Consider the following 25,653-nt stretch of genomic DNA (forward strand, 5'->3'; position numbering starts at 1 on the left):
GTTGATTCTTATGTATTGGCCCTTTTACTTTAAAAAATATATATATATTTTTTATTTATTTCTTTAGAGAAAGTAGTGAAACAGAAATATGCCATGAGCTGAGAATTGTTGAGAGAGAGAGCTTTTAGTGGACACCTCCTTATTGCTTTGAAATACTAGGAAGAAAAATACCTAACGTGTACATAGATATATTGAGACTTAGTGTAGCCCTGTGGTATCCTATGGCCACAAGTAATTATTAAGTACTTGAAGTGTGGTTGCTCTGAATTGAGATTTGCTCTAAGTATAAAATATAGATTTCAAAGACTCAGTGTGAAAAAAGAATATGAAACAGCTCTTTAATTTATAAAAATATCTCTTTAATTGTATTGATTATTTGTGGAAATAATTATTTTGAATGTATTCAGCTAAATAAAATACATTGTTCAAATTAATTTGACCTGGCTCTTTTAACCTTTTTAATGTGGCCTTTAGAAATTTTTAAATTACATTTGTAACTTTCATTGTATTTCTTTTAGTCAGTGTTACTCTAATGTCTTATTTAAACAGGTCATTTACATAACAATGGCAACATAGCAACATTGAAAAAACCTCAGCTCAGTACCCCTTCTTTTTCCCCAGTGGTAACCATCATTAACAATTTCTTGTGCATTCTTCCTGCCATTTTTCTAAGCATACTGCACTGCTCTTAAGTACTTTTTAAAAGAGAATATTCATAAAAGCTACTGTAATTTAACATAGATTCTTAGATTAAGGTGGGAAAAAAGTGCCAAGTGAATATCTCTCTGCTTTTTTGTCTCAGTTATTCACACTTGAGGGAAGTCTAATTACTGAATCTATGTTCCCTTAAAGAGACACTATCATTACCTGCAGGAGCGTCAGGACCGGTGCTTAGGAATTAATTAATTTTCATTGAATTTGTAGCATCAATTTTTTAAAATGGTTTAACAGAAAAAATTGACTCTCACTGATTATGGTGGTAATTAAGATTTTATAGTGAATGAAGTCTATTACCTGTCATGGGCAAACTTTTCAAGTTTTCTATAGTAGACATTTTAAGGCATTTTTGTTTCTGTTTGTCTCTTTTTGAAGTAATTGTTGTTACAGTTGCTGATCTGGTAAAAACAGAATAGAATTAACTTAATAGCATTATATAAATGTTACGATGTAAATGAAGGAATGACACCGTTGTTGATGTTAGAGTCACTGATTTTTTAGTATGTTTTGTACACTGTTCTTTTTTTGGGGGGGGTACAGTATTCTAAGCATATAATACATGCTCAGTAAGTACTTTAATGGTTAAAACATGTTATATCAAGTTGAATAGTAGAGCATCATCACTTGATAATTTTTCTTTTTTCCAAATTGAGAAGATACTTTGTAAACTATCAAAAAATGACATCAGTGGAAATAGAGATGTTAGAAAACATTTCAGCCATATATGTGTTCATTCTGCTGCTTTTTTTATGGTCATTATATGTAACTGTTCATAGTACACTTGGAAAGAATATGCATTCTCTAACTGTTGGGTATAGGGCTCTATACCTGTACATTAGATAAAAATGGTGTTCAAATCTATAGTCTTACTATGTTTTCTTTCTTTTATATTGTGTCATCTGCTACTTTTTGTTAAGAGCTGTGTTAAATCTGTGATAGTGGATTTGTCGGTTTTGTCTGTATTTCTGACAGTTTTTGCTTTATATAGTTTGAAGCTATGTTATTATAGGTTGAACATTATATCTATTCCTTTTGAATCTTGTTATCATCATATAGTCATCTTTATCTGTAATGACACTTTAACTTAAAGTCATTTTGTCAATATTAATATAGCTGCACCAGCTTCCTTTTGGTAAGAGTTCACTAATTACATTTTTCTTTTTATTTTCAGTCCTCCTGTATTTTAATAATTTTACTGTATCTCCTACAAACAGCATGTAGGTGGATTTTTACAATCCAGTCTATCGATCTGTGACTTAACTAGCAAGTTCAGTCCAAATTACACCTATTATGATCACGTATATATTTAGAATTATTTCTGCCATTTTGTGCTTTTTGTCTCTTTTCCCCTCCATTCTTGTTATTTTTTGTTTATTTTCTCCCTTTTTTTTTCTAGAAGGTAAATGAAATAGCATAGAAATTGCTGTTGTCTGCTCTTTTTCTTCTAACAACCACAGTGATAATCCAAGAGAAGTTTTCTTGCAGGCCCTTTCTGGTTCATTGTAGTTGCTCAGGAAATGTTTCATAGATTTTTCTGTGTTTACTCACATTGGTGTAATGCTTTGAGTATGACCCAGTGCTTAACATTGTCATTTAATTTGATTCTACAACAATCATTTGACATAAGGTTATTTCCAACTTCTTATAAGAAAAAACACCAGCTCAGTGAGGTTATGCTGATAAATTCACTATGGCAGAGTAGAGTTTTAAATTCAGATGTTCTAATTCTAATGTTTTAGTGATTACTGACATGACTGTTGTGAACTGTGAATACAGATAAATATTGGAAACTGGGCCTTCTTTTCATCCTTTGAATAGTGTTATATTTTATTTTACTTATTTTTTAAAATTCTTTTTATTTAATTAGTTAATTAATTTTTAAAGATTTTATTTATTTATTTGATAGAGACACAGTGAGAGAGGGAGCACAAGCAGGGGAAGTGCGCCGAACAGGGAGCCTGATGTGGGGCTCGATCCCAGGATCCTGGGATCATGACCTGAGCCAAAGGCAGACGCTTAACGACCGAGCCACCCAGGTGTCCAATGTTTTATTTTAAAAGCACAATAATATTAACGTTCCAGTTAGTACTTTGCTGTCCTTTCTTCACAGTTCTGTGGTTTTGGGTGTCACTTCACTGATTTCGATAAATCTCGTTCTTATTGCTCTTCATATGCTTAATTTTAAGACATACGATTGTTTTCAAGTAAGTCAAGGCCAATAATGTGTGCATTAGATTGACACACCGAACCAGCTTCACTGTGTGATCCTTTAGATTAGGCACTTAACCTTTACAGAAGATAAGCAGATAAGTTATTTGATCTGAAGTCAATACTTTATAGTTTCACACATTTTTAAAAAGAGGAATAATGAAATTGACATGTTGATGCAATTGGCAGGTTTGATTCTTAAATGTATTTGAATGTGGACTGCCCAGTGTTCCCTTTATGATAACCCTCCTTTTTCCACCTCTTGGCACAGACATGTGAGCTCCTAGTAATTTAAAAATTCTGATGAATGACACTTGATAAACGCTGTGATATTATGAATACTGATAAGCGCTAGAAATTCAGTTGGTGAAGCATCAATTTCACACCTGAGACCAGCTCAAAGTTTAGGTTAAAGGTTTGCCTGGAGTCCGTAGTCCTTTTTCTCAGTTCCCCTGATAAATGCAATGATTCCAAACCACATTTTTCTTCTGCATCAAATCCAGGCAGCATTCTGAGTCATTAAATATTAAACCTTATATTCAAGAACATTATTCACTCATTAATATTGCATTGCGGCCTAAACTGCATTGTTCAAAACATTTTAGGATGTTATGCAAGTCTGTCAAAATATATTAACAAACTTAGTCATGTTGAACTAAGCAAAAAAAATGACAAACTGTTTGCACCACAAACGTGTTGCACTTACATTTTTGTACAATGTAAGCATTTTGAGTTGGGATATTTGGAAATCACTGTAAAGATAAAATGGATGGCAGTGGAAGCCAGCTGGAATGCATATTCATCTTCCACGTAACATCTGCTATATATCTTAACGAAATTTATATTCTCCCTGAAACTTCCTTGACAGTATTTATTTATCTTTAAAATTATTCTAACTAGGACTTGAATATGAGTTAGTACAATTTCAACTGCTTATAAAACTGAAGTATCTAATTCAGGGGCCATTTTTCAAATCTCCATGAAGGCTATCATCACTGCAGATCGAAGCTAGATGGGCCTCCCGCGAACTGTGGGGTAACTGGGACACTTCTGATACTCGGCAAATGTAAGAGAGTGATCGAGTTCAAGCTTTGGTCTCTGTGACCAAATTTGTTCTGGATTGCTGTGAACGCATCTGGTTTCTTGCTGCTTTTCACAACCCTGTTAGTTACAGTGAGAAGCCATAAAATTCTTCCATGCAGGAAAATGATAGAGGCATTTTTGTGTCTAAAATTGTTCCTTCTTAAAAAAAAAAAAAGAAAGAAAGAAAAGAAATCCTTTTCCTGGTGCAATAAGGAAAAGCCAAGTAGTAAAAAGGTGTGAAAATACACAATTGATGAGATACATTGTTTTTTGTGCGGTGGCAATACCACATTTTATGAGCTTTATCTGAAGTATGATTACACTGATTGTATTATATGTTAGGGTTATTGACATTTAATGGTTTAGAATTTAATGAGGGAGCTCAGTAAGAGAGTGTAGGTTGATTTTAAAACATCCTTGATTACTTAAATATTTTTGAATGAGGTATGTATGAATTAATTTTCCTGTGATAGTGGATCAGAAACCTTGTAAGTAGCCCATGGGTTCATCTTGAACACCTACAGCTGTTATTTCAAAAAGAACAGAAATGGGTATTGTGAAGTAAATAATGAAGGTGGCATAGTGAATTCCTGCTGGCTGAGAGTTAAATTATTCATTTTGTTAGTTTAGCTAACATGGTTCGTGCTGCGTGGGATTGGAGCACTATGTCAGTGACTAATATTGCATAATTAAAAAGACTTGGTTCCTCAGGCCAATAATATAGCTGGAATTTAGAAATGGTTGTTAACATCGTGGAAATAGTTTTATTTGTGTAAGTAGATGTGGTTTACCTAATCATTTTGAAGTTTTTCCGTTATTAAGCATTTGTGTATAACATGTAGGCAGTGTGCCCAGGATGTTTCTAACTGTAGTTAATCTTGTAGTTCCTTACCCTTGCTTTGCTTACCACCTACAGTGCTTTTCTTCTGGATAGGCTGCCCAGGAGTAAATAGTCTGGCTCAAAAGCCTGATGAGCACACTCCCTTCTCAACGCAACACTGTAGTTCCTTTTCTCACTTAGAATTATGTTGCAGATCAATGTGTATTACCTCTGCAGTCTTGGTTAACTCTGACTCTGAGAAAAAGACCCAACATACATAGTATTTTGTAGTCATAATCAACATGGCTGTAATCTTTAGTTTATGCTTCTTCACTTAATGTCATTTTATATTCAGATTATACCTTTGGAAAAGTGCTGTAGCAGGATTTCTGAACCTCGGGTGTCTGTGAGTGGGGGGAGGAGGGGAAGCACATTCTGGATCCTCTGTTAGCCACTTGTTGCCACGTAACATTGCCGTCTGTGTTTGCTTTTGCTGTTGCATTATGGCCAAATGACAAAAGATGGAGGGCTTTGTTAGGGGAGGGAAGAAAGACTAGATGTGTATGTTAATATAATTGAATCGGAGCACTGGATATTTTACTTTGGGGGGTTTTAAGCATTTTGATTTCACATAGGCAAATCATGTAGTATAGTAATGAGCACATGGTTTTTAAACTCAGAAAGCTAGAATAGAAGTCTTACCACGTCCTTTCTTAACGTGATTTTGAGCAGTGTATTTAACTTCTCTCCGCTTTGGTTTCGTTAGCTCTGAAAGATGAATAACTACTACTCTGTGGGATTTGTGTGAGGATTAAGTGAAGTAATGTACGTAAAGCACCCGTTAAAATACCTGGCACAAGGAGGTACTCTCTAAATGGTACCTATTATAATATTATTAGTTGAATATTATGCATATTTTTTCATTTAAATGGCATAAGTTGTATGTGAAAATCTTCAGAACTCACAATAACAAATGAAATGAACCAGAGAGTAAAAGGACCACATGGGTCTGAATGCCTTTTGTTAGAGTGAATTGGAGTTGTGTTCTGGTAGACTTCTTACCAGCAAGGCCTGGAGGTCCTGCTCCGGCTCCTGCAGGTTGAGTCCTTGTTCCTAAACTAGGGGCCACGGATCGAATTTGCAGGGGGGAAGAAAAAAGTATTTTTCAATGCATTTTCAGTTCTGGTGGCTCCATTTGTTTCTTTCCTTGTTATCTTCGATGTGAATTCTGAATGGTAATAATTTTTATTTCTTAAAGTATGTCTCTGTGATTTTTTACTTTAGAGTCAGAAAATATCAAGCGAAGGGAATGAACATGAGCCCTAGAGTGAGAGTAGGTGAAGTCATACAGAATTTCACCTTTTTGGCTCTTGTGATACGTCTTTCTGCTCTCTCATGTTCTGTTTAAAGGTGAAAATTAAATGAAATCCAGTATACTGCTTAGTGTGGCTTTCAGATCAATGCGTTTTTATTAGAATTTGTTTTTCTTTAGCATGATTTCATAGGGAATGCTAGAAATAAAACCTCTGCCCAAGAATGAATTTTTAGCTGATGAATAGTGTCAGAGAGCCATGCAAATTGGTTGCTGTTATCTAGGGAGAAGGCACTGTGGAGATGACCTGGTGAGTCTGGTGGGTGCTGATGTTGTCTGTTGTACTCGCTGTGCAGACCAAGGTGACTTGTAACAGACAGATGAGCTTGGTCTAAGGGACAAGGCCTCTTCAGCTCTTGGTATTTCTTTTGAGGTTACAGAGCAGTCGGGGTGAAAAATATAGGGCCATCTTTATTCACATGTGAGACCGATGGATATTCTTTTCTAAGTTTGTGTTTAACTAGCTAATAAAAACAGTTGTGGCCGTGCTCAATGATGTAAAATTTGATTCTTTTTTTTATTAGCACATAATATATTATTTGTTTCAGGGGTACAGGTCTGTGAATCATCAGGCTTACACAATTCACAGCACTCACCATAGCACATACTCTCCCCAATGTCCATCCCCCAGACACCCTATCCCTTCCCCACCTCTACCCCCCAGCAACCCTCAGTCTGTTTCCTGAGATTAAAAGTCTCTTATGGTTTGTCTCCCTCCTGATCCCAACTTTTTTCGTTTTTTCCCTCCCTACCCCCTACAACCCCCTACCCTGCTTTCCAAATTCCTCATATCAGAGAGATCATATAATTGTTTTTCTCTGATTGACTTGGTCCATGTAGCATAATAACCTCTAGTTCCATCCACATCTTTGCAAATGGCAAGATTTCGTTTTTGGAAAATTTGGTTCTTAAGAGGCCGTGTATCCTTTTGTTGTAGTGGATTTCCATTAGTTTTCTGAGAACAGAATTGGTCTTGCAGCATCTACTCCTTTGGTGGAGGGTGGGGGTGGGGGTGTCTTTCCGTTTCACATACAACTTCATTAGGCTCTTCAGCTTTCCAAAGAGGACATCACTCTTCTCTCAGGCTGACCTTTGCGGCAATTGGCTGCATGTTTCACCAGGATTATAGAATAGGTGCTTGCCAGGGAATTTAATCTTGAACTTACTACTGTGCAACATTTAATCAAAGCAGCCCTCTGCAATATAGGCATTCTGTCTATTCCTTGATTTCCTAAGACCTGTCCTTCAATTATGCTTGATTATTATTAGCTGCAAAACTGGGCCATGCTGTTCTGTCCTTATGTGAAATTGCTCTTATTTGATTGTGTAGGTGTTAATAGTTTTCACCATGCATATATTACATATTACATATTATATGTATGAAAACTTCATAGTGTTTATAGTACAAGGGAGCTGTGTTATACCCCGAAGTTTCTTTTTAGGAAAATGCAGCTTATAGTGAAAAGGCGATATAGGGAGATTATTTACATAAGAATTAATTTACAGTACCCTGGATTGTTTCATACAGAGCTTTTTGTTTGTTTGTTTGTTTTTTAAAGGTTTTATTTATTTATTAGACAGAGATCACAAGCAGGCATAGAGGCAGACAGAGAGAGAGGAGGAAGCAGGCTCCCCGCTGCGCCGGTGTGGGGCTCCATCCCAGGACCCTGAGATATGACCTGAGCCGAAGGCAGTGGCTTTAACCAACTGAGCCACCCAGGTGCCCCTGTTTGTTTGTGTTTTTAAGGTTTTAGTTATTTATTTGTCAGAGAGAGAGAGCACAAGCTGGCAGAATGGCAGGCAGAGGCAGAGAGATAAGCAGGCTCCCCGCTGAACAAGGAGCCCTATGTGGTGCTCAATCCCAGGACCCTGGATTCATGACCTGAGCTCAAGGCAGCAGCGTAACCAACTGAGCCACCCAGGCATCCCTCATCCAATGTTTTAATCAGTTAAAATGCTTTAACAAACCCATTAGTGTTAAAAAAGATAAAAAATAGAAGAGTAATGTCAAAAGGGGAGAGGATATTAGGGAGTGAGTTGGAGGCTTGAAAGCATCGAAAGCATGTCCACTATCCTCCCATCTCAATTTCAGCCTCATTCCCAGCTGCTGCTGGTTAGAGGAGCGTGTGATGGACGGGTGGGAGTCAGTGGCTAGTTTGGGCAGAGCACAGGGATCACCAGAATGCGTCCCCACCTGTGTGAATGCCCGTCAGCTGGTCTGGGAGAGAGATGGGAATGAGAGACTTTCTCCTGGTTCCTTTGACGGGGGTGGGATGGGGGGTGTTTTGGTGAGGGGGTGGCAGCTGAAAACTTCTCAGCTGGTGATGCACCACCGGGTCCCAAGGGTGGAGACTGCCTGGTTCCCCACTGTGGAACAGGTACTGCTGCTAAACACAGCCCAGCATCTGGGCCTACACCCTGGGGAGGGGGCAGATGAAAAGAAGGTACTTGCTGGGCGCTGCAGCCAGGCAGAAAGACAGATGAGAGGAGCACTTCACAAAGGTGCTTCCGGCAAGAACTGTTGGAGTGTTTCACTGGTGCTTTTGATGTTTAGTGGCATTGGCAGCTGTTGCTACTTGATTGTAAAATACATCGATTTGAATGTGCATCTTGGTTTTGTAGATACTGAACCATGGGGAAGGCAACACCATCACGTTATAATTGATGAAAGAGATTAAATCATAGATGGAGATAAACGGAAGAGATAGAGAAACAGTGGTAGTTGAATGGAATGAACCATTTCCCTGAGCTGAAGACAGACTGGAGTCTGCACAGGGAAGGGCCCCTCTCTGTTGAGGAGGGTTGATGAGAGCAGACGTGTACTGACTCATGGACCCTAACAGTTTTCAACTCTTGGGATAAAGAGAAGATCCTATAAGCTGCCCGAAAGAAGGAACCACTAATTTATAAAGGAAATGGGATCAGTCTGGTTCTGCCAGCCTGTAGGCTGGAAGGTGGGATGACTCTCAGGATTCCGAGAAAAAGAAGGCTGAAACTCCCGAATTCTGTATTGAGCTCTCATTTGCCTGTTAGGTGAAAAAAGGACCTATGGGCATGTGAGGATATTGAGAATTTATTATTCTTGAAATATTATTTTGGCTAGCAGCCAGCATCCATCGAAGAGGCAAAACTCATCAGTTGCTTCTACAGAGAGAATTTAATATAAGAATTGTTAATGAAGTATGTAAGGGCCGAAAAGGCAGGAGGAAACCCACAACACAGAAGAGCCCTAAGGCAGTGCTGTTTACATCGATGGCTCATGTTACATTTCTATTAATTAAAATCGGTCTGGTAGTCAGGTCAAAAACGTACAAAGAAATAGGTGAAAAGAATTCTAAAATATGTTATTTCCCCCAGTATATCCCAAATACCATCATTTTAACATTGAATTTATTAGTGACACCACATTCTTGTTTTCCTACTAAGTATTAAAAAAGGACACGAGTGTGTCCTTTATTCGGACAGCACATCTCAGTTTGCAGTGGCCCCATTCCTGTGGCTCCTGTTGACTGTGTTGGACGGCACAGCTTGCAGGTGTCCCAGAGGTAGCCCTGGCGGGAAGCAGCCGCAGTTGTAAAACATGGAACCTGCAGGAGGGGTTCTGTGAACTGCTGCTCGGCTTCAGGGGATGAGGTGCCTCCTGGCTGGTGGTGCTGCCATCTGTCTCTGAGCTTGGAGGAGAGGCCAGTGTGTGGGGGACTCAGGTTTTGAGGAGCATCCTGGTAGGGCTGATGTCTCCAGCGTGGGATGCAGTGAGGTTGATTTTTGCAAGTGCGGGCGACCTGGATTAAATAGTGAGGCCTGGGGGCTCCTGGGTGACTCAGTGGGTTAAGCTGCTGCCTTCGGCTCAGGTCATGATCTCAGGGTCCTGGGACCGAGTCCCGCATCGGGCTCTCTGCTCAGCAGTGAGCCTGCTGCCCTCTCTCTCTGCCTGCCTCTCTGTCTACTTGTGATCTCTCTCTGTCAAATAAATAAATAAAATCTTTAAAAAAAAAATAGTGAGGCCTGAGTGATGCTGAAAGTCGTAGACAGCAAACAGGAGAGTGCCTTTTTTCTCTCCCCAGCCTTGCAGTCTCCTGCTGGCACCCTCTTTTGGCAGAGCGAAAGAGGGACCCAACTGCCGAGCAGAAGTGTGGTTTAGATGGCTCTCACATCACAAAAGCAGAGGCTAGAAGAGGGGTGAAGCTGAGAGTCAGAGACAAGTATCTGATGTAGTAGACCATCTTAGGAAAATACTTAAAAAGAGAATTCTAACCAAATAACAAATTGATTACAACAGATCTCAGTACAGGGAAAGGTGGAGAGGAGAGGAAGCACCCATGAGGAGCAGTCTTTGCATTGTATGTCTGAATGGTATACAGGGATGTCTATTCAAGGTACTGTTCGTGTGGATTCTTGAAATTGGTGAGAAAGCCTTGAAGAGAGAGCTCAAGAATTGTAGGAATTCGATAGCGAACTCTTAGATAAAGGAGTTAGATTCTGGGGAAAAGTCAGTGTATTCAAATGACTTCATCTTACTGAGTTTGCAGAGAGGAGTGGTTGAGAGAATAGTAGGAATTGTGTTTTTAAACAGTAGCAAGGGATGATGTATCTGTGAGGGGAAAGGAATGACCACTAAGTGCATAGAAAATACACTGTAGAGCTTTTTGAGAGGGGAAGAGAATATACGGTAACCTTGGAAAACAAGGAAGGGGAAAAAAGGTAACGAAGTAAAATTTATAGTGAACATAATATAAAACGGAGGAAATAAAGGTAAGTATTAGTTATTGTACTCTTAATAATTGTGGCTGGCCGCATTGCCCATTTAAAGATCAAGGCTGCCAGATTGTGTTAACACGCAGACACACCCACCCCCTCAGGAGCTGTGTAGTATGTAACATACACTTAAAGTATCTGTCTGAGCCTTAATAAGTGAATTAAAAATTAATGGGTTGGCAAAAGTGTACCAAACAAACAAAATAGGAGGAAAGGTACGATTCAGGGTTATAAGGACTAACGAGAATAAAGAAACACGATTATATGATGATATCAAGCTCAGCTTAGGAAAACGAGAGTCATTAACCTTTATGCATCAATCAAATTAGGAGCTCAGTATATGAGTCAAAACCAGAAATTTGAAGGCTACTTGATTTAAAAAAGAAAAATAAAGAACTTTGTGTCATCATTCTTTCCTTAAAAATGTTTACTCTGGGCTTGATGGAGGAATCCGCTAAGCTCTAACATTAAAGCGTCTCCCATAAAAGAGATGGATCGAGTTAGTGAGGTGTGTGTACATTCCAGAGGCATAATGCCGGTGGAGGGTGAGAGGTTGCAGTTTGGTTGAAGCTTGAAAGTTCTTTGAAATAGAAAACAGGTATTGATTCTTTTTCCTCTGCAAGTCTTAGAAGGAGAATGGTAATCTCTCTCTCTCTCTGTCTCTCTCTCTCTCTCTGTCTGTCTGTCTCCAGTCAAAAGTTTCCCCAAACTTACCAACTTGACAAGGACATAATTTCAAAAAGTGTATCTTGGGCGCCTGGGTGGCTCAGTGGGTTAAGCCTCTGACTTCTGCTCGAGTCATGATATCAGGGTCCTGGGATCGAGCCCCGCATCGGACTCTCTGCTTGGTGGGGAGCCTGCTTTCCCTCTCTCTCTCTGCCTGCTTGTGATCTCTCTCTCTCTGTCAGATAAATAAAATCTTTAAAAAAAAAAAAAAAAAAAAGAAAGTGTATCCTGGCGAGGTGTGTCTTTTATGAAGAAGCAGCATAAATGCAAATCATTGTAAAAGATTTGATGCGTGTTTTGTATACTTAAGGATAGTGAGAATGCTGCCATTTCTTCATAGCTGAGTCTTTTGTAAGAGAGCCTCCCCTGTATCTTAGGTCACTGAACCAGGGAGGTCTTAGCTTTCTGTCTACAGGAGGAAGCCGGCTCACATTGTCACTGGTCCCTGCCCAAGTTGTGTCCCACGCGGGCCAGTGACGGGGATTTGCTCCGGCGATGCCTGCATTTGTGCCCTAGACCCTTTCTCCTCCAGCTGACTCTGTGGTTATCTTCCTCCAGCATCTCAGTACATAAACCCGCCCAGCACCCTCAAAAGGAATGTTATAGGCTGGAGTGTAGATACTTTCTAGACAAGTAACAAAGTTATAGATACTTTCAGGTCATGCAGGGTTATTTCCTCCTCCTCCTTCTATGAAACAGTTGATATCCACAATTTATTGGTGTCTCTGGATTTCCACTCTGACCATTGTCCAGTTGTATTTTGAATATTGTGACAACTGATGTATAAAATTAAAAGTTGATTATTTTGTTTTAAGATGCCTTTAAATAGTCAGCTTAAGCCAGATAAAGAAGTGGCTATAGGTCCTTCTAGGAGAGGGAAGGCAAAGGTGCTTCAGGTTGTCCTGTAAGTTCTTCCTGTGGAGTTTAATTGTGAATTTCCAAGGGACAAGGAGGTGCACGAGCCATGGATATGGTGACTTTAATTTGAGAATAAAATCAGAATTTTAAAAAAAATCAGAATTCTTTTCAAATATAAATGTATTTTTCACTCAGTAGAGAATGTATTCGGTAAGAAAATGGTATTAGAAAAGTAGGACAGGTAGATCTTTTTCCCTAAATGAGAATTGAAATAGGAACTCTAGCTACAAAATAATATGTGATATGGGATGGGAGGCAGTCATCTGAGCTTGGGGTTGGGGGGCGGGTTAGGATTATGGCTCTGGGTAATCCCCAATAAAAGTTGTGGGCTTCCTGTTATAGGCTGAGTTTCCCTCCAGCATCATTTTGAAGCTTTGCAGGAAAATGTCCAGACTATGACTACCTTTGAATATAAGCTAAAATCACTTTAAAAAATGTGTTTGTGCAAAGGAAGGAAATCTTGATTGTTAAATTCTGGATGGCATTTTAAATGATATTTATGTAGAAACATAGATGACCAAAATAAATGTCCTCTTAGTTATATTCAAAGCGAAGTTGTAATGCTGGTTAAATAATACTGGTTTATTATATGGTTTGCTAGATTGCAGTCCTTCAGCTTTCCAAGACAGTGCCCTTTATTGCAAAATTACCATTATATAAAGAATACCTATGTTCTGTAATATTAAACTATGCTCATACTCTGTATTCCTTCTTTCAAAAATATTTATTGAATGCCTGCCAAAGCCAGGCACTATTTAACTTACAAATGCTTTGGTTTTACATAACTTCTCTTTGTCTCCACTTCTAATCCAGAATATAGTAATCAATTCCATAGGGTTGTGAGTTACACCTGACAAGTGCCTAGACCTGTGCCTGGCCCAAATGTCAGCATTATTAAATACTAACTCTTTATCTGTTGTATATCAAGATGTTACATATAGATACATATAAATGTTACTTATAGACACATAGCTATTATATATGACTGTAACATGGCTGTATTAATGTACATTCCTCTGTATGTGTGTATTTTGGAACCTCAGTGCACAAACATTGCTTCCAGTATTTGAAATAATTTGAGTGGAGAAGTATTAAGCTTCCTATATTCTTTTATTTTTATGAAGTCTTAACTATTAAAAAATTGTATACTTGTTCTATGATTATTCTTAATAGTCTAATAATTAGTTTGTTGAATTACCCAGCTCAGCTTTTCTGTTTAAAAAATGAATGGTAAACAGTATTTTGAATGCTGGTTCAGCATGTTCTGACAAAGTATGATGCCTTAAAATAAAATTCATCATTAGCACTGGAAATGACCTTTGAGGTTGTAGTCGCTCATTTTTCTCTTCCAGTGTTTGAAACAGTCTTCCTGAGTCAAGTGCATTGCAATACTTTGCAGATATTGTCTCTGTAAAATGGTCACAGTTCAGTTGCAGATAAATCATTTCATCAAATCACTTTATCTCTAACAATCTTCATTTCCGGTTTATTCTCCCACATTATCTGAGGTTCTTGTCATCTTTCCTCAGTAATGTAATAGCCTTATACATTAAATTATAAAGTAATTTTCTAAGCTAGAATTGTATAGAATTACTTTCACGTCAGCCTATATGAAGATAAATCTGAGTGTTTGTGTATGGTCAACATGAGCAATGTCCAGGTTCAGAGAAACAGTTAGGGCCCCTGAAATCCAAGCCACTTTTGGGAAAGGGCTGGTAATAATTTTGACTTTGGCAAACTCTGATTTGATATAGTGGAGTCAAATAAAAAATGAGCTTTTAAAAAATAATTATGAATAATATCAGATCTACAAACTGTTCTTCTGTGACCATAGAGGTGAGTAATGTAATGGGATCTAATTCCTATCGAGGGGTTGACTCCTTAGGAGGTTTAAGAAGCATAGCTTTGGAAATCAGATAGGTCATTTTATGTCTCCCATGTACTTTTGCACATCTCAGTCTTTTTCCTGTGAAAGAAGGGGGATAGAAATGCCTCCTTCCTGGAGGATAATGAGGTTGATTACATTAAAAAAAAAAAAATGCATAGCTACAGCTATCTTTAAAATGCCCTTCCCATTTTCTTGAAATCTTTAGGTTATTTGGAATCAAATAATACTGGCGGGTTTTTATACAGAAACTGAAACATGTAGGACTAGATTTTAGATATCTGTGAAAGCTGAATGTATATGAATGTATATTTTTTCCATTTAAAAGGACATGTTGTAATAATTCATTACAGGAGATTTGGCTGGTTTTTAGAAATTCATTTTGCTGGTTTATCTTAAATCTCTCACCTGGTTGAGAATATACCGAGAAAAACAGCTAAGTTGCTAGGGCTTGAAGTATAAGGGCAGAGCTGCCTGGTATTTGTTTCATTAAGCTTAGGCAAGCTATCCAATTACTTAATGCAAATAAGAAAAGTTTACACTAAACTCCTACTTCTTTGCTTAAAACTCTAGAGAATTTAAATGAGGAGAGATATGTATTTAAAAGAAGGAGATTTAAATGAAACTTAAATCAAGGGCTTAATGTAGAATAATATTAGACCAGGAGATCTGAAATAATAAGTGGGGAATGCCAATAAATAAAGGGAATGTATTCTCTAGGATGCTTGGTTTGTTTAGTTTTATTTCGAGATAATTCTTAAAGCTGTGGAAACCCGGGTTACTAATCAAAGACCCGTTCTATCTCATGCCTCCTTTTCACCTAACAGGGACCTTCAAAGCAGTAAACTGCTGCCTTCTATTGTCAACGAGCACTTCACTGGCTTGCCTTGTGGAGTGTTTCCAGAACAACCTGGCTCTGATGTGTGGCTCCATCATTGGGCCAGCAGCACTCAGGCCCGGAAAGCTGGGGCATCTCACTTGGCTCAGAGAGAACAATGAGATGATCGTACAGCCATCTACCTTTCATAGATGGTCATCGAGTAGAATAGCTTGATGGAACAATCAAAGCAAGGGCCCTGGTGAAGAAGCTCTGAAAAGAACTGGGAGCTTCTGAGCATACAGGCTGTGTGTGTGTGTGTGTGTGTGTGTGTGTGTGTTGCAAAACATTTGAAAAATGATCTACATGAATCAGTGAAAGAGGAAACTAATTAGAAGAAATGTATTACTATAAATGAATCTCGTGGAGGAGAGATATGGGGAAATTATGAATACAACAGTTTAGAAATTTTTCCTCTGTTGCTTTTACTTCTGAAGTAAAAAGGAAACTTCATTTAGTGATACATCTATCTGAAACTCTGGCCTCCAGAATCATATGAAAGGAAGCAGAACTTCTAAACTTTTCTAGACTTTTTTTCCTAAAATTTGTTTCTGTAATTGCAAAGTTTTTAGCTTTTTAGTTTTAAGTGTCAGAAACTCTTCCAAGCCTTGCACTAATTTTTTATTGATAATTGTGTGTGTGTGTGTGTGTGTGTGTGTGTGTGTGTTAACAGTGTTCCCTCAGTGACTCTGGGTCTCTCAGCCTTTGGTGTCTGAAACAGCAGGCACACACTGAACTCTAAAGAGAAGCCTTTCTCAGTACCTCTGGACCCGACTGATGTCTCCCCTAAAACACGTTCTCCTTCTCCGGGCTGCTTTCAATTCAGATATTGGCTCCCATCCATATCGTTTCAGAGCAACCTCACTTTAAAAAAAAAAAAAAAAAAAAGAAGTGCATCAGGGTTTAAGCTTCCTGAGGATAGGAACTGTGTCTCTCGTGCTCACCATTCTGTTCTCAGTAATCAGAATATTGTCTGGCACCCAGTAATTTATATATTGAATGAATTTGTGAATCCCATTTATTCTTACCTAGTTCATAGTTTTTATTAAGTAGTGGGAAACTCTAAGGATGAGATGAGAAATAAAGTGCCCTCTGAGTGGAAATGATCAAATTTGGAGGTAGTACTCCTTTGTTTCATTTATCTTCTGCCACCAACTTTCTCAAGAGTTTTTATGGGATGGAGAATAATGTATTTAATGTTTAATGTTTGTAAAACTTTTACCTGCAAGGGACTTTAAGATTATATAGTTCAACCATCATATTTTAAAGCTGAAAAAATAGGTTTATTAGATTGCACAGTAGAGTTACTGATAGGTAATAAGAATTTATTGCCCATCACATTATATATACAGACACAAACATATATATGTAAGGGTGTGTGTGTGTGTGTGTGTGTGTGTGTGTGTGTGTGTGTGTGTGTGTAGGCAAGTGGGAAAGAAACGAGGGAGCATATGAAGGGATAGGGCTGCAGGTCATTGTCAGTTTTTAAGTTTGGAAGTCCTTGAAGATAATAAAAATAAAGCATATTTTCCTTTTTTTTTTTTTTTTTAAGATTTTCATTTATTTATTTATTTGACAGACAGATCACAAGTAGGCAGAGAGGAGGAAGCAGGCAGGCTCCCCACTGAGCAGAGAGCCTGATGCGGGGCTTGATCCCAGGACGCTTGGATCATGACCTGAGCCGAAGGCAGAGGCTTTAACCCACTGAGCCACCCAGGCGCCCCAGATCTTCCTTTTTTTATTAACATATAATGTATATTTGTTTCAGGGGTACAGGTCTGTGATTCATCAGTACTGCACAACTCACAGCACTCACCATAGCACATACCCTCCCCAGTGTCCATCACCCAGGTACCCCATCCCTACCACTCCCCTCCCCTCCAGAAATCCTCAGTTTGTTTTCTGAGATTAAGAATCTCTTGTGGTTTGTCTCCCTCTGTGGTTTCATCTTGTTTCATTTTTCCCTCCCTTCCCCTGTGATCCCATATCTTGTTTCTCAAATTCCACATATCATTGAGATCATATGATAATAATTGTCCTTCTCTTATTGTCTTATTTCGCTTGATATAATACCCTCTAGTTCCATTCATGTTGTAGCAAATGACAAGCTTTCGTGTTTTTTTTTTTTTTTTTGATGACTGCATAATGTTCCATTGTATATATAGACCACATCTTCTTTATCCATTCATCTGTTGATGGACATCATCTAGCCTCTTTCCATAGTTTGGCTATTGTGAACATTGCTGCTATAAACATTGGGATGCACATGTCCCTTTGGATTACTACATTTGTGTCTTTAGGGTAAATACCCAATAGTGCAATTGTTGGGTTGTAGAGTAGCTCTGTTTTCAATTTTTTTTTTTTTAAAAGATTTTATTTATTTATTTGACAGACAGAGATTACAAGTAATCAGAGAGGCAGGCAAGGAGAGAGGAGGAAGCAGGCTCCCTGCTGAGCAGAGAGCTGGATGTGGGGCTCCATCCCAGGACCTTGAGACTATGACCTGAGCCGAAGGCAGAGGCTTTAACCCACTGAGCCACCAGGCGCCCCTGTTTTCAACTTTTTGAGGAACCTCCATACTGTTTTCCAGAGTGGCTGCACCAGCTTGCATTTCCACCAGCAGTGTAGGAGGGTCCCTTTTCTCTGCATCCTCACCAACATCTGTTGTTTCCTGACTTATTAATTTTAGCCATTCTGACTGATGTGAGGTGGTGGTATCTCACCGTGGTTTTGATTTGTATATCCCTGATGCGGAGTGATGTTGAGCACTTTTTCATGTGTCTGTTGGCCATTTGGATGCCTTTGCAGAATGTCTGTTCGTGTCTTCAAAGCAGAACTTCTTATCAGAGAAAACTTGGAAAAAAGAAAGATGGAGAAGACAAAGCATATATAGTCATGGTGTATTTAGTGAACTGGGAGAGTTTCTTCTTTCCAGAAAACTACTGCTTTTTCTGTATTCCTGACCACCATAATGGGCACTATTGTTATGACTATTACTTAACCTAACAGTGTTGAGTGCTTTCTGCTAAGTGCTTTATGTATATAGAACCCGGTAAGGTAGGTATTATAGTGGTTCATTTTACTCAGAATAACAAGACCCAGGGAGGTTAACTCAAGTATTGACCCAGCTAGTATGTACTAGAACCTTGATTTGGACCCAGGACTCCCAACTTCAAAATTTGTGCATCTGTACCAGGTATTACAAACTGATAATCCTTATTTTTATTATAACATTGAAGGCTTTCGTGCCCACGTTTGGCTTCTTTTTCATTAACTTGCCAAAACTTTTAAAGTTGAGCTCCTTTTTACCACATTTGTAATTAAAATTGATGTCATATGCAAGTAAACCAAATTAGAAAAATAGGTAGTTATTAGTTAGGCAGTACTTTAAAATATGATATACCACATGTGGTAGATAGGAGAAAATCTAGTTGTATAGAATTCATTTTATGTGAATGAATTAATAATGTGATTTTTAAAACACTTTGTGTATGTATGTAAAGTCCTCAGCACAGTTCTTGACATGTCATAGGTGATTTATGCAGTGATAGTAATTTTTATCATTTTATTTTAGTTTCCACCTGACTTGTAACCTAGGTAATGTCTTTTCCTTGTAGGAGATGTGCTAGTGCAGTTCTTCAACTGCACTGATTTGTCATCGGATACAGTAACCTCAGCAGTTAGCAGCACACTGTGCTTATGTGGACCACTTCATTTTTGTTGTTATTCTCCTTTTATAGATCTCCAGGACCTACGTGGGTAGAGTATATTTTGGTAATTGAGGGCTGTGGCTCTCTCCTCAGTATGCATTAGAATCACCTGGAGGGCTTATTAAGAGGCAGTTTGTGGGGCACTAGCCCCAGTTTCTAATTCAGTAGATGTGGGTGGTGTCCGAGTGTTTGCTTTTCTAACACAGTCCCACAGATGCCGCCGCTGCTGAGGTCTGTGGATGCTTTTAGAACTGCTGCTCTCCACAAATGACGAGACTTCTAATTATCCGTGTTCTTTTATGATTATGCACGTCCGCTGAGTTACTGTACTGATAGCATTGATGCTGCTGAACTGTGAAATAATATGGAGAAATTTGGTTTGTGTAAGTGTAACTGTACTTACTGCTTAAGGAAAAGCTTCTAGAGGTTACTTTTGCATTAGAGAATTTCAGAGTGCAGGTTTTAATGTATTTCGTCATCTTTATTCAAGACATAAAAACAGGTTCAGTTTTTAGGAGTATATTTTACAAGGTAATTTCTGATTTTGTTTATTTATTAGAGAGAGAGAGAGAGAGAGAGAGAGAGAAAATGCGGGGTGGGGCAGATTGGGAGAGTCTTTAAGCGGACCCCCTCTGATCCCAGGACCCATGAGATCATGACCTGATGCTCAAGGGACTGAGCCACCCAGGCACCCCCTGATTATATTTTTAATTATAATTGATAATGAAATTTGATTGTAATTGATACCTGAGAATTTCAGAGTATCTGGATGATGTGGCAACTTAAAAATAGTAACAAGTTTTTATTTAGTTCTTTTCAAAAATCTTTTTAAAACTAAAATTTGATAGACTAGTATTGAATTCAATTTGGTGCTCATCATTCCCACTTACAAAGTAGATTTCACTTGGAATTTCACTTATACCAACATAACAATTTTACCTTTTCTTTTTAAAGCATCACTTATACCTTTGGGGATATGATGGTATAGAGGGGTTTATTCTCTCAAGAGAAGAAAAGGCAATCAGAAAATCTTTGTCCATAAGATTAGACTAAAATGTACTCTCATTCAGTGATTACAGAATGCCTTTATGTGCCAGGCATTATGGTGAAAATTGGTGCCAAAGTAATTTATCTTTTTCATGGACAATGAGGGGCTTTAAGTGGATTGTAACTTAATATGATGTAATTGTGTGATGAGGTTACCGATAAACCCAGTGCTGTCAGATGACTCATTAATCGAATTAGTATTGTGTACAGATCTTGGGAGGTGAAGTTCCGCTGTCTTCTTTTTCTAGACTATGTCCACAATGCTACATTTGGTCTGGGGCTAAGGGACAAATTAGAGTCATTCCAGAAGTGAGGATCCCTGCTGTTCAAAGGTCTGGCCGTTTTTGCATATGAGGATCCTTGGAAAACGGGAGTAATTCATCTGGAGGGGGAAGACATCTTAATTATGTTTTTAGTTCCTTGCTGTAATGTAAGATCCATGAGGACAGGGACCCATCCTTCTTGTGCAGCACTGTATCATCAGGGCCTCATGCATGGGCTGGTGTGTATTCAACAAACAGTTGAGTGGGTCAGTTTTGAAGGGAAGATGATGGTTACTTTTAAATATTTGCCTTGTAGATGACTTGTTAATTAGATTTACTGCTTGTGTCGCCGGAGGACAAACAAGAGGCACCAGGAATGGAATTTTTAGGTGGACACATTTCAATTTTACATAAGAAGAGCTTTGCAAAACTAGTTTAGCAGTCTTACAAATAACTATTCATGGATTTGAACTCCGCTAGTTTAAATGCTTGGGTAGAGACTGCATGGGGACTTATTAGAAAATATACCCGCTTTTAGTAAGTTACAGGTCAAGGTGATTTTGGCTTTTTCTCTTTTTATTATTTAAGTATTTCATTAAATAACAATTCATAAAATAATTTTTTTCTGAGTTAGTCCTTTCTTGTCTTTTCAGACTAAAGCAAGGCAAAGAACTGGACCGAGAGAGGGCTTTTGCTAATGAGCAGTTAACCAGAGCTATTCTTCGAGAGCGGATATCAAGTGAAGAAGAACGAGCCAAGGCAAAGCACCTGGTGAGTATTAAAGATTTAGTAGAAATGTCTTGTCTACAAGGAGATCTCTGATGTTTGGGAAAAGCTAAGCACTCCTTGCCAGCTTTTAGTGTTGACAAATGCACGTTCTTTCTCTTTGCTTAGATTTTCTTGGTTTTTTACCTTTTACAAGTTGTTGACAATTTGCTGAGATTAACTGTGAAGGGCTTTTTAAGGCAGGTGACTTGAGAATTACTGCAGTAAAGATCAACAGGGAGACAGTGGCACATGCATCTTGCCTGAAGGGATATTGCTTGTTTGCTCTCCTTGCCACCCCCTGGATTTTGATTTCATCGTATTTGAAACCTCTGGGGCAGGCAGCCTATCTTGTGTGCTACCACCAGATGTTAGTCTGGGAAGTCTCCGGCAAAGGTGAGTAAGGTTTAGAAAGGGAAAAATGCAGAGCAAAGTCTTCTGGGAACAATCTTTTAAAGAAAGGGGATCCTTTTTTTTTTTTTTTTTAAAGAATATTGAAAAAAAATTTTAAAAGCAAAGATAGCATAAACATGTTTAAAATGATTATTAATGGAAGGGAGAAAATTTAAAAGGCACCCACAAATCTGTCATTCTTACATAACCATGATTCACACTGGGATGTGTTTCCTCTAGAAAATGTTTATTCCTAAGTTTGTTACATACTTAGAATGTGTTCAGAATTTGTAGGTATGAGAATACATAAGAATTTGAGCAATGCTGCATATAGCATTTAACATCATGAACATTTTCTTTAATCAGTGAATGTTCTTCTGAAATGTAGTTTTTAATGGCTGAGTAACGGTTCTGTCTTCTTTGTGCATTATAAGTTAGACGATTTTCCATTGTTAGGTAAAAGTAGGGCTGCTCTGATTGAAGTCTAGGGTCCTGACTGCTTACCTCCAGCTTCAGCCTTCTAGAAACTGACATGTCACTTATCAGAACCTTTAGTGTTCTTTGGAGTATAGTTGGGAACTCAGTGGAGAGGTAAAATAAGACGATATAATGGAGAACTTAGAATGGAGGACTGAGGGGGTTGTCCCTATCTCAGTAGGCAATTGAGAATTGTTTAAAAATTGATAAGAAAAGGGTTAATTTATATTCTCTTGTATTTTTTCCCTTGGTCCTTTCTTGGAGAGGTCATGTGACAGTAGAGAAAATAAAAGGAAGCCAATATGTAGTGAATCCATTTCTCCAAAGACTAATCCAGGGTCCAGCCTGAATGGGTAGACCGTGAAGCCAGAACAAAAGTGATGGACCAAGAAAGAAATGTTTGGGGACAGCTGATTTGAAGGTCTCTCCTTTCTTGATTCTGGGGTTATAGGATATAGATGGCGAATAACAGTATCTTCCAGATTTTAGCACCTATCATAATATTAGCCAAATGGAGCCCTAATAGCATTTAGGGAATAAAAGTAGAATTTATGCGACAGGATTATAGTTGATTTCTTTTGGCTTAAGTGTTCTTAGACAGCTGAGTGGTAGTTCATGGCCAAAGCAAAATGACTCCCCATAGTAATTTAGGTACCCTAATGATCCCCCACTTACTTATAAGGTTAACCCCCTGTATTGTTACTATTTGTTATAGAAAGCATTCGTTGGGAGAGAGCAGAAAGTAAATAGAAAAAATATGAAGATCACTTAAATTATCACTATCCAGAGATAATCACTGTTAACATTCTGTTTTATTAACTGTTAACATTCTGGTTTATTACTTTTATATTCCTTTCCACATTCCACTAAGTCTGTATAAAAATTTATATTAATGTGTTTATATGTATTTCCCCAAACATAGGTGATAGTATACATAGCCTCATATAACTCTTAAAATAACCTGCATATTAAAAAAAAGTTAGACTATAAGGTAAAGATCTTTGTCTATTAATAAATATATGTTTGTATAATCACTTTTAATGATTGAATGTATTTCACTGAATTTTCTTCTAATAAGATAATACAGGGATAGTATAGAAAATTTGGAAAATATAAAAATTACTAAGGCACCACCTCATAATCATTAGGATGGCTGCCATCAGAGAAAAAGACATTAACAAGTATTGACAAGGATGTGGTTGGTGGGAACGTAAAATGGCACAGCCACTATGGAAACCATTATGGTGCTTTCTCAAAAAAGCTAAAAATAGAATTACTGTATGATTCAGCCGTCCCACTTCTGGGTATTTGCCCAAAAGATTTGAAAGCAGAGTCTCAAAGAGGTGTATGCCCATGTTCATAGCAGCATATTTCACAATGGCCAAAAGGTGGAAGCAGCCCGAGTATGTATCAACAGATGAATGCATAAGCAAAATGGAATGTTACTTACTTATAATGGGATTTATATACTTACAGTTGAATGTTATTCAGCCTTAAAAAAGAAAGAAACTGACTCATGCTACCACATAAATGAACCTTGAGGACATTTTGCTAAGTGAAATAGTCTAGTAACAAAAAGACAAATACTGCAGGATTCCACTTAGATGAATCATTTTTTCTCTTCCCCAACACGCGTCCAGTGTAGGCTTCCAGACCATCTTGTAAAACGTGCGGTATGGACTGTGATTTAAGTCTAATGTTGTCCCTCAGCCGCTTGATCCTCAGCTGGGAAAGCGGGCATCCCCAGAACCCATGATTCATGTGGATGTCACCCTGAGAACGTCAGCATGTGTCTCTTGCGACGTTGGGTCCCCGTTACTGCCATTCTTAAACCTAATATGTGGGACTGCCTGAGTGATGGTCAGACACTGATTTGTTCCTCTTTGTTTAGATGTCGCAGTCTGTAAGAATGTAAAGGTTGGGGTTCACACCCGTTGGAAGGAATCGGAAAGCTCTCTTTCAGAACTAGGAAAAAAGAAATAAAGCCGATGTGATGTTGGTATTGTGAAATAAAACTAACTCCACCCCAGTCCTCATTTTCCTCTGCTCACTAACAGTGGACATTTAGATCGCTTTCTCCGTGCGTGGGAGTCCAGGCTTCTCCGCCCACAGTTGTAGCAGCTTGCTTTGCAGGGGCTCTTTGAAGGGCAAAGTCACGGGAGCCCTCTTGCTGACGCTTTAATATAGAATCTGATTGGACTTTCCCCTTAGGAAGAATTGCTTTAGCTGGAGAAGCTGTAAGTGCTGCTCTAGATTTGAGAAGACCATAGCAGACCCTCACCCTACTTCGCACTGGCTGGAATGATAATTTTAGTCAACTGAATTTGCCTAGAAGTCCCAGAGAGGCAGTTCACTGATAATCTTACCTACATGGAAATGCTAAGTAAAATTCACATTAAAGGAGTGCTTCTTAGGAACAGGAAAACACGTCTGTAAAGAATGAAGATTACATGAAGGGATGGCACGAAGTAACCCGTGAAGTTCATGCGACTTGACATTCTGTGAATCTTTAAGATCTTGTACATACAAATCTAACACTTACTGTGTCATTAGTTTTTCTAAAAAAGTAAAGAGAAAAAAAAGTAAAGAGTAGGAAGCTGCGTCATTTTTAACTTTGCAATTACATTTGATTTCTTTTTAAAATGCTGGTTAAAATTTTGATTGACTCTTTGTTTATCTTATTAAATTTTGCTAATTTGACGTTGGTCATTTTTTGTTATCACCACAGAACTATTGTATTTTCTTTTTTCCTTTTTAGTCTCAACTTTAAAAGAACCTTCATTTACCTAATGAAATATTTAAATATTTATACATCTAATTGTGAAATAGTTTCCTTCACCCATTGGACAATGTTTTAGTGAGTGCTTACTGTATGAGAAACACTGGGCTACATTCCAAGGATATATAAATGAAAAAGACAAACTCTTGTCCTTAAGAAGTTCACAGTCGGGGCGCCTGGGTGGCTCAGTGGGTTAAGCCACTGCCTTCGGCTCAGGTCATGATCTCAGGGTCCTGGGATCGAGTCCCGCATCGGGTTCTCTGCTCAGTGGTGAGCCTGCTTCCCTCTCTCTCTCTGCCTGCCTCTCTGTCTACTTGTGATCTCTCTGTCAAATAAATAAATAAAATCTTAAAAAAAAAAAAAAGAAGTTCACAGTCAGTTAAGTGCCTGACTCTTGGTTTCAGCTTGGGTCATGATCTCACCGTCCTGAGATCCAGCCCTGCTTCTGGCTCTGCGCTCAGGTGGGACTCTGCTTGAGAGTCTCTCTTCATCTTCCTCTGCCCCTCCCCCTGCTCTCTCTCTCTCTCTCTCTCTCCATGAAAGAAAGAAATTTACAATATAATGTGAGAGACTGATAAATTAAAAATCATGTTGAGAAGGACTAACTCTGTTATAGATCCATGGTACTTCTGTTCTTATGGGAATTCTCAATTTTGGAAAAGCAGGGACTTTCTTTGAACAATGAACTCATTGTTATATGTGCATTCACTTGTTGAGCACATATTTGAGTGCCCATTATATACCCATTCCTAGCAAAGGGGAATTGGTTAATTAATATTTGTTGATTGAATAAATGAAGAATTGAATCTAGTCAAGCCCTGAAAATGGAAGAGGAAGTGGGAAGGAATAGAAAAGATT

General features: G+C 38.3%; 1 protein-coding gene across 3 annotated transcripts in view; it reads left to right on the plus strand.

Moving 5' to 3' along the window:
* Nucleotides 1–25,653, plus strand: part of CHCHD3 (coiled-coil-helix-coiled-coil-helix domain containing 3) — a 286,910-nt gene that overhangs the window by 89,718 nt on the left and 171,539 nt on the right. For all 3 annotated transcript variants that reach the window (XM_046021609.1, XM_046021608.1, XM_046021611.1), the window contains exon 4: nt 21,035–21,152. In XM_046021609.1, coding sequence (XP_045877565.1) covers nt 21,035–21,152 — 118 coding nt within the window. The remainder of the gene's footprint in view (nt 1–21,034; nt 21,153–25,653) is intronic.

Source organism: Meles meles, chromosome 10 (genome assembly GCF_922984935.1).
Source record: "Meles meles chromosome 10, mMelMel3.1 paternal haplotype, whole genome shotgun sequence".
Lineage (NCBI taxonomy): Eukaryota > Metazoa > Chordata > Mammalia > Carnivora > Mustelidae > Meles > Meles meles.